At 39.7% G+C, this 13,577-nt stretch overlaps 1 protein-coding gene across 1 annotated transcript in view; it reads right to left on the bottom strand.

Moving 5' to 3' along the window:
- Positions 1–1,897: 1,897 nt before the first annotated feature.
- oxct1 (3-oxoacid CoA-transferase 1) overlaps positions 1,898–13,577 on the bottom strand; it is a 45,375-nt gene continuing 33,695 nt past the window's right edge. The window contains exons 14-17 of the mRNA XM_022757660.1: positions 12,013–12,102; positions 10,891–10,971; positions 2,896–2,997; positions 1,898–2,792 (exon numbers count right to left, since the gene is read on the bottom strand). Of these exons, the coding sequence (XP_022613381.1) occupies positions 2,757–2,792; positions 2,896–2,997; positions 10,891–10,971; positions 12,013–12,102 (309 nt within the window). The 3' untranslated portion in view covers positions 1,898–2,756. The remainder of the gene's footprint in view (positions 2,793–2,895; positions 2,998–10,890; positions 10,972–12,012; positions 12,103–13,577) is intronic.

The raw sequence follows: 13,577 nt of genomic DNA, 5'->3' as shown, positions 1-13,577 counted from the left end.
TCAAATAATAGGCTTCGCCCAGATATAGGCTGGATGTCACTATGGTTTATCAGCATTGATTACCATTGTTCCGTATTGGATGCAACATCCGTAAGTTATTCGGACTGTAACTTGGATCAAAGCAAAAATGCACTCAGATTTGTGCAATTCAATTCAATTTGTGTATAACAGCATATTTGTTCTGTGTGTATATACAGTATGTCTGTGTGCAGAGATCAGCACAGTGCAAATACTCAGTGCAGAAATACACACGTGATTTGACAGTCTTCATGGTGGTTATATTCCACTGGACGCCCTTTTCTGCTCACAACAGCTCTCAGATCTCCCTGCTGTGTTTGCACATTGCTGCATTTCCCCCAGCAGATACGGAAGTTATTAACCATGTTTTTAAAGTCTTCTTCGCTGGTTGTAATCTGAGGGTAGTGTCTCTCTCTGATCTCTTGTTGCAGTTGGCAGGTGGTTAAAACGTGCAGCTCGATTTCCACCTCCTGCCGTGTGCAGTGGGTGCACAGTCTTTTCTTGTCTGGGGAGCCAGGTCTGCCTGTGGCGGTCTCTCCCCGAGGCGAGGCTGTGCGCTCGCTGAATCTGGATTTCCTTCGTTTTTGAATTGGTCACCAGGGTCAGGTAATCTGCCACTGAGTATCCTCTGTTTGGGGCCAAATAACGTTCCAGTTTGCTCTTGTTTCTGATTGATTCTTTCCAGTGTGCACTTTTACTTTCCTTTTTGTTTTCATATCATTTAATTTGGATTAATGTGGGATCTGTCTGAGCGCTCTGCTTGTGTTTGTGAGCAGAATCTCAGAACCAGCTGGCTGAGGGGCCTTCTCTCTAGGGTCTCTCCGTACGCGAGGGGCTTTTGTATGAAGCGTGTCAGGGTGGTTATAAAATTAAAGAGCTCTTTTTTGAATTTTTATACTTAGCGGCCATCATACTAATTCTACTCTGCATGCGTTATTTGGAGCTTCTCGTTGGGCGCGGTGAGTGGATTGAATCTCACAACCATAAAGGAAAATAGTTTGTATAACACAGTCAAATATTTTAAACCAGATTTGAATTGGTATGTCCAGCTCGATTTTCCATTTGATGATGCAAAAAGCCTTTCTTGCCTTTGTCTCTCAGATTCTTCAGAACTTTGTCGATGTTACCTGTGGTGCTGATGTTTAGGACAAGGTAGCTATAGTTTTTTTTTGTTTGTTCTAAATCTATCTAGAAAGAACTTATATTTGTGGTTTTGGTAGTTGGGTCTTTTTTTTGTGCATCACACAAAAAGTGAAAGACATAGAAATAACAGGAATCAGACAAACCTCTATCATCTAATAAACATGAAGGGGTACATATACAGAGAAATAATGGCTTAAATATTAAATTTTGGTAATTCACTAATAATCATGTAGCTTGACATGTTAAATTCAAAGTGACTGTAGCTGTTAACCCACAAGTCCAGTTTATCATTATAAGAAAAATAGGTTGCAAGTTCAGCATTATAGGGTACCTCTCTGGTTTGACTCATGAGGGGATGTGCCGGATTAACATCAACAGCTGGTGGCAACAGCCCCTGTCACTTTCTTCCATTTTTCTGCTTGATGATCCCACCCAGTTGATCTTCTTGATCCCCAAAGCCCACTGGCTGAATTCTCCAGTTATGTAACAGCCCTCAGGTAATGGCAGCGCCTCTCTACTTGAGTGGAGAAATCACATCAAGAATCAGTCAATGTAAGCCCACCGTCCATATATAGAAAGCTCTAACCTGTAGATTGTCACAAACCATCACTTTCAAAAGCAGTCACTTGCTTTCAATCATTGCATGATTTGATGAGGTGAATAATTTGAACACAGAAGCATACTGTTGCTTGATTATTATTATCCAGATTTAGACAAAAAACAATAGAACTCCACCTTTTCCACTCAGCACACAAAGTTGTGTTTTATTTAATATACAAAGGCAGGAGAACAGCAAATGTCTGAGTACAAAATGTTGAGGCTTCATGTTTTCTGGCTGAAATGCATGACATACCCATCAACTCAACAGCTGAAATATATGTGGCTGAGAGAAAATAAAACAAAACAACACAGGTTGACATAGTTCATCAAACAGTATGTCTTTGTGGGAGAGCTTAGTATCACACTTCAATACTGCATATTTCATTTTCTAAATGGAGAAAAGATATCTTACATTTGCTATTTGGTGCAGCACAAGTTTAAAGATACATACATACTCTCCTCTGTTAATGAGAAATCACCTGAGCTACAGAACACGTTTGTTACTGCAGTTCTGTGTATCGCGTCACAGAAGCTTATTGATCCTACAGGAAAAATGATTAGTGATGAAATATTTGTGAGGTTATTGCATAATTTTTGTTCACAGTACTTAATAGTAACGTTGCATTTTTCGTAGATAACATATAAAGAACAATTTCAGTTTTTAATGTAATATCAGATGGCTTATTTAGTAATAGCTGCACAAACTTGAATTACTAACTTAATGGTGTAAAAGGCAACAATGCAATGTTCCCTAATCATTTGTCATATCAGATCGGAAAGAACAACCATGCATGTTGGCTCCCATTCAGTTAATACTAGTGAGGACTAAATCCTTTTGATATTTGCTTGCTAAATACCAGGGAACTGAGCAGAAGCACTTGTGGTTTAGAAGTTCATTTGGCCCATCTAAAGGCTGCTAAAACACCAACTTTTTACCACAGAGAAATGAAGTGACACAAACCGAAAACACATCTCAGATCCTTTGCCAGCTTCCTCTAGATTTGCTGCATGGCCCTCAGGTTGGGAGACACCTACAAGACACAAGATGGGAAAGGAAATGAATCCCAGTTAGGATCCTCACAGTTAGAAATTGAACTATGTGACCCTGGTATCCAAACCTGTTAAGTGACTCACCTCAAAATCTGTGCCAGTGCATGCCTTGATATCCTCAGGAGTGAGCCCCTCCCATACTTCTATCAGAGTCAGGCCTTTTGTGTTATCCACATCAAACACAGCCTGGTAGAAAGAAAGAGGGCAGAAAGAGAGGGAGGAAGGGAAAGAAAAAAAGACATAATGGTAAGAAGGATTATTTCCTTAACAGATGGTTTTGAACCCTATGACGTGTGGTCAACAGGGTCACAAGACAAGGATGTGGGAGCCCCCCCCCAATAAAAAGTGCCATTGACAGAGGGGCAGAGTTCCACTTCAGCGTCACCCATAGATGACAAATTATCTGCAATTATTGGTGACACATCCATAAAAGTCCTCAGAGAGTGGCCCTCAACTCTCTGAGGCTGGGGCACCTCAAAGAAGTGAGCAATTACATTTTAATTGTTGCACCACTTTTACCAAAAAAAAAATAAAAAATCAATTTTCCTAAAAATAATGGAACTGAAATGTAAAAAGTTAATCATCATTACAGAATGATTCAAGCAACGATGTCATTAACAGATTTGTTAAACCACGATGGCTCTGAGATTGTGCAGGTGCTCCGTCACGTATAGCACAAGAGAACAGGGATGAGATAGTCAGAGACATTGTTGGCATCAAGGAGGCAGGAAGGGATACCAATGTTAATTTTAAAGAACTGAATTCCACCCTATCCAATATTTCCTTGTAAAATTCCTACAACCGTTTGAAAGACTTTAATTTTAGGGCAAAAAAAAAAAAGCCCATATTTACATTAAGCTCAAATGAAAACACTGGATTATCCCGTGTTGTACTGCAGTGACATTGGGTAGACGGGTGAAGCATCTCTTCAGCTGCCATAGCTGACAGTCATTTATCAGTTATGCCGGCCTGGCTAAAAATAGCTTTGTGAATTTTTGTGGCTAATTTGGCTCTTCTCTTCACCTGGTATTATACTTCCCTACAGCCAGGGATTTGTGCTGGATAACTATGAAGAGTTGTTCAAAATATTCACATATGCTCAAGCAAAAATGGACAAATCTGACTTCAAGCTTACAGACGAGCTTACCCACAGGTTATGCACAAAATTGAGTCTGTGTGATTCATAAAGGAGGCCCCCTGGAGATTTTCAGCATCTCTGAGTGTGATTAAATACTGTATCCTACAGTATAGAGCCAAAGGCATCGGTCCAAAACAGGGGAGACGGTGGGACCTTTTTTTAAATTACCATGAATCCTGAATCCTGTCAAACCTGTCAATTAAACAGAAAGTCAAAGTACTACAAATGCTGGAAATTTAAACAAAGATAAAAACAAATTCATGCTGCTCTTGTTGATCACCTTCAGGCAACAGACCTGTTATTATGTCTTTTTCTTATGAGCCAAAATAATTATTTTCATTCTATGAGCCATATCTGTGGTTCCAACATGACAGGGATATAGTTTGTTCTTACCAAAGTGTCATCTCGTCTCAAAGTTGGATCCATGTATATTTATAATAATTATAATAATACAATAATCCTCAACACTGTAATTTTCAGTTGGTACTGTGTTATTTTCTACTGTATCATTGGTTGCTTACAGACTGGAATACATTTTCAGCATAAACATGACCTGTGTGTCTCTACAACACTACAACATGCTATAGACAGTAGAACCTTTACTTTTTTATTTGTCCATTTTTAAATTGTTTATTTGTGGAAACAGTCTTTTGGAGGGATGTGTTCTGAATGTATTGGTGTTTCCACACAGAAGTAGAAAGTTAGCAATGACATTTAATTCAAATAATTTATTTCAAGACTGTTGCTTCTCAACACAGCTGTGACATGGAAAATTAGGTAGGTAACTTTCACAATAACACTTTAAAGCTGAACCTGAAGTAATATTATTATCCCTATGTATGCACACAATGCAAAAAAATTCTTTGTAAAAGACAGGCCAGGCACGCTGAGCCGAGCTGGGTCCTGTGGCTTCTCTCAGCAGGGACTGACAGGCCAAGCCACAGTCACATCCAGGCAACGCCTGTCAGGACTCTCAGCTCATTAGAACCTCACACACAGCGACAGAGCAGAAGGCAGATATCTCACTCCACTATAGCAAGACAGATGGAATGTCACAAGGAACAAAGGTCTATGGGTAACACAGACACTGACATGCATCTCTAATTGTGACACATGTCGCACGTTATTAAGGAAAATTAAAGATTTGTCAAAATGTGTCAGAGCTGGTGGATGTAGTGCGCAGATATGGCAGGTACTGTATTATGTCAGTGTGAGCTCAGTTTGATGTACTCTGCTTTAAAATGTGTAAAACAGAAAAGGTCTGGGTAGGTCAAATTTAAAACAATGAACTATCACCTTGCCTAGTATCTAACAGCCACACTTCACTGAAAAACAAACTGTGGCTCCATTTGCAAAGCAGCCGTTTTGTTGTGAAACTGTCGAGCCCCCTTTCCTCACAGTGTTCAAAGTCAACACCATTAACCAGATTGATGCAGGTTAGTCATTAAGAAACAGCCAGTCTGCCACACATGTTGGCTGGTGAGAAGTGGGCTGAATGTCATGTAACAACCATTCAGCCAACTTTACAACGCTTTAGACTAATGGGACTAAAAAAAAATTAACACTTTAGCCTCCAACAAATAAACTTCTGAAAAGCTTATCTAGTATACTGTCAATGCATTACAGCAATGTCTCGATTTTGACATGAGTTCAGACAAAAACTCACAGTAGGACTATAAAAGGATTTCAATTTGGTTGCTGGAATAGTAATTGCTGTCACTGGCATTGTCTTCATTACAGAAAATGCCACAGGTAACACTTTTCTGGGGCCATTACGACGACTGAATAATTCAGGAGTTGTACTGCTTCATCTGTGAATGACATGGGCAATTATTTTTTACTTCCTTAGTTTTAAAACAGGAAATGATTACCAAAATATCGGTTGAGGAGAAAAATACTGGGAGGCTTAGTGTGTAGACTTTTGTCATGGCAGCAACTCAAGCTCCAGGGGCCATGGAAGTGATGTGATTTACAAAAGATAATAAAAACAAAGCAAACACACACACACACTCACACACACACACACACACACACACACACACACACATACAATCCATCATTTTAATGACAATGCAGCAATAGAAAAAGCTTGTAAACAAGTGAACTGTGGTTAAGCGAGGAGAAATGGCAACATATTGTATAAAATGATCCGGCCATATAGAGAAGCAGCAGAGACACCGCCTGAGGCAACAGGCTCCCTACCACCGAGAGTCTCAAATCATAGCAACACTGTTTAGGACAACACTTGAATCACCATCGCTCCAGGCCATCGTGAGCCAAGGAGGATGCTGTGTTTGCGAGAATATATCGTCTACGTCAGCATCCGTGGATGTGTGCGTCTGTGTGGAGGGAAGAGAATATTGTATGGTAGGTTTGGAAGGCCCCAGTTTCTGCTCCCATTTTGGAAACAAACTGGAGCCAAGGCTTTAATCATGTAAAGACAGCAACCAGCGGAGAACGCATTTAGGATAACCATTATCAGGCTCATTAAAGGCACTGTTTGCCACCAGGTTTATCGTCCCTCATTTTCTACTGCAGAGAGTGGTGATCCACAACAATAATTTTCCTTGCAGCCCACAAGTAATTTTATACACAGTGTTGTTGGTTAATATAGAATGAAAAGCTCTGAAATCAGGCTGCTGGGCTGGATGTAATTAATCTAACTGTAAGTTACTGAATAAAAAGGTTACACTTGACTTCAGACATCATGCCCTGATTGGTTTTGTGTCCAGTCCACGAGACCTCGCAGACTTGTAAATGGTTACTTTTATTGATCAGTGTTCGGCAACAATCACAGATAATTGTTTTTCTCTTCATTTGTTGTCATGGAGAAAGATGTTAGCAGAGCAGACTGTTGTTCTAATTTCAAATGAATTACAGGTTAAATTATACCACAAGGAATCCAATAACCTGTCATGGGCAAGTTGTATTACACTGGAAACAAGAAATAAAGTTTCACTTGCTTTTTGAATATCAGCTGAAAAACAGTGCAGGCCAAATTCAATTAAATTTCAAATAACTTGTAAACATAATGCTGTGAACCAAGCGTAATATATGGTAGAGTAAAATCCGGCTTGTTCACTTGTTAATCCGCAAATTTCTTCAGTTGGTTATTTGGGATGTGCTCACAGTGTCATATGCTTGCTCGTGCGCTCAGGGCCCGTCTGGAGGGGCATATACTGTAGCCACTGGAGCAGGGGTGTGGATGACCAGGGGAAAAATATGGATTAAAACCAAATTGAGTTTAAGAACCACTCCTCCAGATGATGACAGTGAACAATTTTTGTCAATAGTTCAATCTCTGATCAACACTGTGCTGGGCAAACCAGACTCATTATCATTCAGCAGGTAAAGTTCTTCATTTGTTGAATCCAATTTGAATAATGCTTTCTACTTTGGAGCAACTCCGAACAGGATTACTGACAAAAATGAACTGAAATGTAAATTTTGTGCATGTGTAACATGCACGTGTTTATTTCCCTGCCTCCTCTCATTGAATGTGCAGAAAAAAAAATCTACTCTTGTTCTCTGACTCTTCACTAAGGTTTCTGAAACAAGGAAACATAATAAAGTCACAAAGTTCACAGTGACAACAAAGTATGGAAGGCCCCCTGGGGTGTAAATCATATTGTGCAGATTGTTTATTGATCAACCTTGATCAATCAATTCATACATAACATACACATTAAATGCACTTTGGAGTCTGGAGGGTTCTTACATCGTTTAAAAGTCACACTGTTGGAGCAAAAAAGGTGTTTCTCAGGCAATATGTGTGGGTCTTGGCTATCATAAGCAACTAAAACAGAAATTAGTCCTAGTTTATTTCATGGCAAACTTGACTCAGATACAGTATATGAGGGAAGAAGTGCCAAGGAAATTTAAAACAGCGTTTGTCATGAGCAAAAATCAGCTGAGCAAATACAGTATGGACAGAAACCACGTTCACACCAGGCTGACCTCATGGATGTGGAATCAAACAACCAAGAACGATTTTTTTCACCTGACTCAAACTCACTTTTCATTCTATTTTCCTGATCATGGATTCTTATTCAGCTGAATATGCACTATAGGGGTTGCCATTGACCTAGCTTTCCGTGTCTGTTGTCTGTCCACAACAACAGCACTTCATAATACTTTTAATTTGATTGATGTTGTTGCAAGCTACCAGCTAGCCAAGTTAACAGTAATTCCTGAGCTGCTGCACTGACACCCTCAATCAAATCACTACTTTAGACTTGTGCTGTTTGACACCAGAAACAGAAAAACATGTCAGTGGCAGCACCTTTATAGTGCAGTTGGGTATATTGGTTTACAAAACAAGAAATCACTGCGACAGCTGGAGGTGACAAAAAGTTGGCTTCTTAACATTGCCTCCAAGTATGAGTATTTTGGCAATATCTGAGTGGCTGACAGGCTGACAGTCACATGTCAGCGTTTTTGAAATGCTCAGTTTTCCCTGTCTAAACTACAAAGAGAGACTGACACTGTCAAAGGAAGAGAGTTTTCAAAATGCTTACATTTAGGGATAGACAATGCCGGTTTAGTGTGCATGGAAGACCAAATGGAAAGAAAAATATATTTTCAAATTTATTCACAGCAGATGAGGAATAAAGTAGAGGAGGGATGTGGAGGTAAGAAATGAAGGCGGATGAAGAAATAAGAGGAAAATATGTGATGATAATGATGGAAGGAGCTGAGAAAAAAAATCAAGCCGTTAAAAAGACGAGAGTAAAAAGATGTAATAAGAAAGGAGTACTAATGGATAGAGAGGGAAAGAAAGCAGCAGGAGATGAAAAGTGGAAGGTGGAGAGGAGGAGGTACCAGTGCTAGCAGGGTGGTAGAAAGAGCTTTAACCTTTATAAATGTTGACAGAAATCTGCTCGCTGAGAAATGTTGCGCAATCACAACAAAAGCCAGCCGAGCAGAAAAGAACAGACAGGCGGGAAAAAAAAGAAGAAAGCAAGCAAAAAAAAAAAAAAAATACACGGACACACTGTCTGACTTTGCCCCTCACAGGTCATGTTTTCAATGAGCGAGTTCCAAAGGCAGTGGAGGGTAACAGGGAATTGACCAGAGTACATAAGGACACGGAAACTACATCACCACCTCTACTAGCTACCGGAATATTTTTTGGACTTTTTTTTCTCTCTCTCTCACACTCACCTAGCCCACACCTTTTTTTTTTTTTTTTTTTTTACAATCAGTGTTTATGCCTCCTCTTTTCTCCTTGCTCCATTCCCTCTAAGAGGCCTCTATCTTCATTTTTTTTCATCCTTGTATTTTTGCTTACCCTTTGCTTATTTCCATCTTAAAAGAAAATTCTAGCCTTGGACTATCTTGAGCACTTCGCTGACAAGATAAGCTGTACCTGTAACTGGAACGTTTGTCACTAAAACCCTACTTGACTGGAATTACAATCCTGGAGGAATGTGAATGATTCATGCTCCACCATAGCTTCACCATATATACTGCCAAGTACGACAACATATTGCTGTAAATGGAGGCTCTATCCATCAGGTTAGTCAAAAGCCTTCCATAACACTGCGCTCTAGTTAAACTGTGAGGAGCTGATGAGCTTTTTTCTTTAGGCAAAGATCCACAAGCTTTTACAGGGGAGATTGAGCAGTAAGATTTACAAGAGTACACCCTATGGTCTAACTTTTTAATAATGGGAATCAACACCCCCACATGCTATGGAGAAAAGTATCTCCAAAGTCCACCCACACCCAAATCAAGTCCAGTCAGTTTTATTCAAACGTTCCCAGTTTGACCTTTCTTCACATTAGTTGTTTCTATTGTCTATCCGGCTTTTCACCAGAGTCCAAAACATACAGCTGCAGATGGGTTCGATAACCATTGCACAAGCATCATCTCATTCCTGCCTCAGGGCTCTGCTTCTGGCATGTATGGGAGTATCCACAAAATACATAAAAAGGGAAACCCAACCCCAACCATAAAAGTTAAAAAAAAAAAAAAAAAAAAAAAAAAACCATAACAAAATCAATAAGCAGCCTCCTTAAACAAATCAACAGCTTGAATCAACGTTAATTGAACAAATTTAATTTATATCTCCCCATGTCACTCTGTTGCATCATACTACTCTATCAGTTGCTTGTGCGTGCTTGTTTATGCATGTGTGCGTGTGTGAGGGAGATGTAATTGAAAGATAAAGATACAATGTGTGTTTCATTGGGCTCATTGTCTCTGTGTGCCTTGCTCGTTGCGAGCACTGTGATAAAATAAGAATGCAAACTCACGGACTGCAAAAGTTAACTTACTAAAAATTGGTTTTAGTCAATCACTCCCGACTACGAGGTGGGAAATTGTAATACTTTGCAAGATGAACAGTCAGCCTTCGACTAAAAACAAATAAACCAAGGCTTTTTTTTAAATTAATAGTAAAGACACAAAAAAGCAGAAAGTTAGACCTATCTAGGATTAGCTAGAAGTGGCTAAATGATCACCAAGGAAATAACTGAACTGAACAACAATTTAATGAGGATACATTTCCTTAATTAAGCTTGGTATTGCAATAATTAATCAAATACATTTGCAATTTCCCCATGATTAAATTTAGGGAGTGTACAGTTTGGTGTTCTTGCTGGCGTTATTGCCTCTTGCCTCTGTGGTTTCATGTTTTACAAAAAACTTGAGTCACATTTATCCACTTCTATGCTAATACATCTCAAGCAATTCTTTTTGTTAGAAAAATGTTACACGGACTACTTGCAAAAAATTCCCTCATGACAGCAGCATACAGGTCTTTTACAGGCCAAGAGTCCTGCTCAGCCCCAGCTTACTCACTGGTCTGTCCGTGAGAAAGCAGCCCAAGTTCATGACTAATGGCTCATGCTTTCGTCCATCCACTTCTATTTCAATTTAGGATGACGAAGACATATCTGCATGTATAAAATATATACAAAATAAACAGATGAACACACCTTTTCTGTGATGATACGATCCACACACTGTTTCCCTGTCAAAGGCAGACTGCATTTGTCCAATATCTTGTGTTTTCCTCCCTGAAAGAAAAGCACAGTTGGTTAAAAAAAAAAAGAAGAAAAATAAAATACTACACTAAAGGTGAGTTATTCAGTTAAGCTTGTCAGTCATGTCAAACAGTGTGTTTATACTTTGAGGGATACAGCTTAAACTGTAATGTAGCCAAGAATGCAGATGGTTATGGACACTCATCCTATCCCCAAGGGACATACAGCAAATATTCCATTAAAGTGCATATCTCAGTTTCCCCGCCAGTTATCTTTAAGAAAAAGAAAAAAAAAGAAAAAAAAAGCACACGTCCAAATACCTCCAACACTGCCTGAGAAACACATATGATACATCACACACCCCCCTCCCCCCTTCCCCGTCATGAATGAAAACAGGCTTCAGGGCAGTAAATTTATGCTCACCTGCTGCACCATCTGGACTATAGCCGGGCGCCAGATAGGCTCCCATTAGCAAAAAACAGCATGCTTCTGTGAATGCAGAATGTTATGTTGCCCTTGCATCATATCGGTCTGGACTTTCTAAAAGTAAACCAATTCAGTTGGATTGCCTACAGCTATTGTCAGATGCCCTGTGGGGTTATTCACCTCCAGCTGGAGCACCAGTCTAACTAATCAGCTGTTCCTGAAACACTGAGTCCAATTCTAGACTTGCATTTTAAATTAGCCAAAGACGAGCGCACAGGACATGGTTTGTGTGCAGAACCTCATCAGGATGAGCTCACGCTCTCTCGTAGAGAGGCATTAAGCAATCCATTAACAGAATTATCCTTAATCAGTCATAACACTCACACTCATTATCGTGGAAGTAGATACAAGGTATGCTGGTGAAGGTACTAACATGGGAAAAGGAAATTGCCAATTTAATTTGACCTGGATTATTGAGAAAGCGAATGAGTCTTTTGAGACAATTTGTAGAGGCAATGTTGGTTAGAACAGGCACGGTAAAAGCGTGAGCACACACACACACACACACACACACACACACACGCACACACACACACACGCACACACACACACACACACACGCACACACACTCTTACATGTATACGCACCTTAGCTGAGTGCTCCATGGTGACCACCACCTTGGTTCCAGCGCTGGCCACCAAATCCATTGCTCCTCCCATTCCCTTCACCATCTTACCCTAAGAGTGGAAGATAGAAATAAATATACAAGTTATAGATGTAGCAGTTTCAGTTATACCATTTATTTATGGGTTACAATACAATCTAATCCAAAACCACCAATGAGTACAGCCTGAAAAATGACCACAAAGTTCAACAAATTGAATATATAATATATAAAATAAGATTAAAAGAGCATTATTTAAGAAGGGTGGGGAGAAATGACAGCAATACCTTTTTCTCCTCTACTGAACCTATTCAAGTAGGTAACTCTCCCAAAAACAACTCCTCCTCCATCAATATACATACATACATACATAAAGGTTTACAGAGCTGCTGTGTGGCTCTGGGTCTTCAATACAAGGTTATCTTCTAATGTTGTGTGCTCAGTATCCCTGCTCTAATAAGAACCAACACAAAACTTCACACACTGAGACAGAGGTTACAGTGGCAACACTGTAAAGGTTTGCCAATCAAAAATGATTAAATGCACTAGTGACGTCCATAAGTATCTTAAAAAAAAATGCTGGGTCCTATCTATATTTCGTGCTCACTACAATACCTTACTTTTCAACTTAATTGACAAGAGGTTAAACAGTTTAAGAAACAATGGGTGCAATGCAAAACGAAGCCCACAGGTTTCAAATGATTCCAGTTCAACAAATCTGAACCACATATATGGAAGTGGAAAGCAAGTTGAATATACCCATTGTACATTATAATAATCCACAGCACTGCAAAACTCAACAAAACTTTTAATGGGGACCATTTCTCTGGCAGAAAAGTAGTTTGATAGAAAGCAGCTCCAATGAAAAGTGTTGGCAGCGAGTTCTGTGGCTTATACAGAGTAGCAGGGAGGCTGCTTCTGGCAAGACATGTTGCATGTAATTCTATGCTGCGAGCACCACAAACTAAATTACATTTGCTGCCTTTGTATTGGGGTGCGGGCAGAAATGTCAAAGAAAGATATCTCAAAACCTGGGCAAATTAAAGCAAAGCTATTTGAGCAGACAGATACCACTGGAGGTGAGAGAGATATTATGTTTTTTGTAATTGGTTGAACCGAACCTGTGGACCTTTAAATGTAGAGGTAATGTGCTCAAAACTCATGGTTCTTGATTCAGCTTGAGAAGCAGCACTGTACACAATGGTCAAAGGTATCAAAGGACGCACTAGGATGCAGCAGCAACTCAGTGTTTAGTATTCTGATGAATTTAGTACCATTGTAAAAGAGATCTTGGTTCTGTAATGGGGCGTGCTGTAGAGGTGGCTTTCACAGCCATATCTTTAAAGAACATAGCTGGGTGTAAACCCAGGGTAAATCCCAAATCTTCCTTGTATCTACTATCTTGCTGATAGTAGCAAGTCAGGATTTACAGCTGTGCCTGAGCCACACACCTTCTAATCACCTACACCTAGTAACAAGGCTGCTGTTAAACAAAGGGTGTTTTGAGAATTAAAACATCTGTGTTAAATTAGTACTCTAGGTATGATC

Source organism: Seriola dumerili, unplaced genomic scaffold (genome assembly GCF_002260705.1).
Source record: "Seriola dumerili isolate Sdu_G_001 unplaced genomic scaffold, Sdu_1.0 BDQW01000290.1, whole genome shotgun sequence".
Lineage (NCBI taxonomy): Eukaryota > Metazoa > Chordata > Actinopteri > Carangiformes > Carangidae > Seriola > Seriola dumerili.
This window is presented reverse-complemented; position numbering and strand designations above follow the sequence as displayed.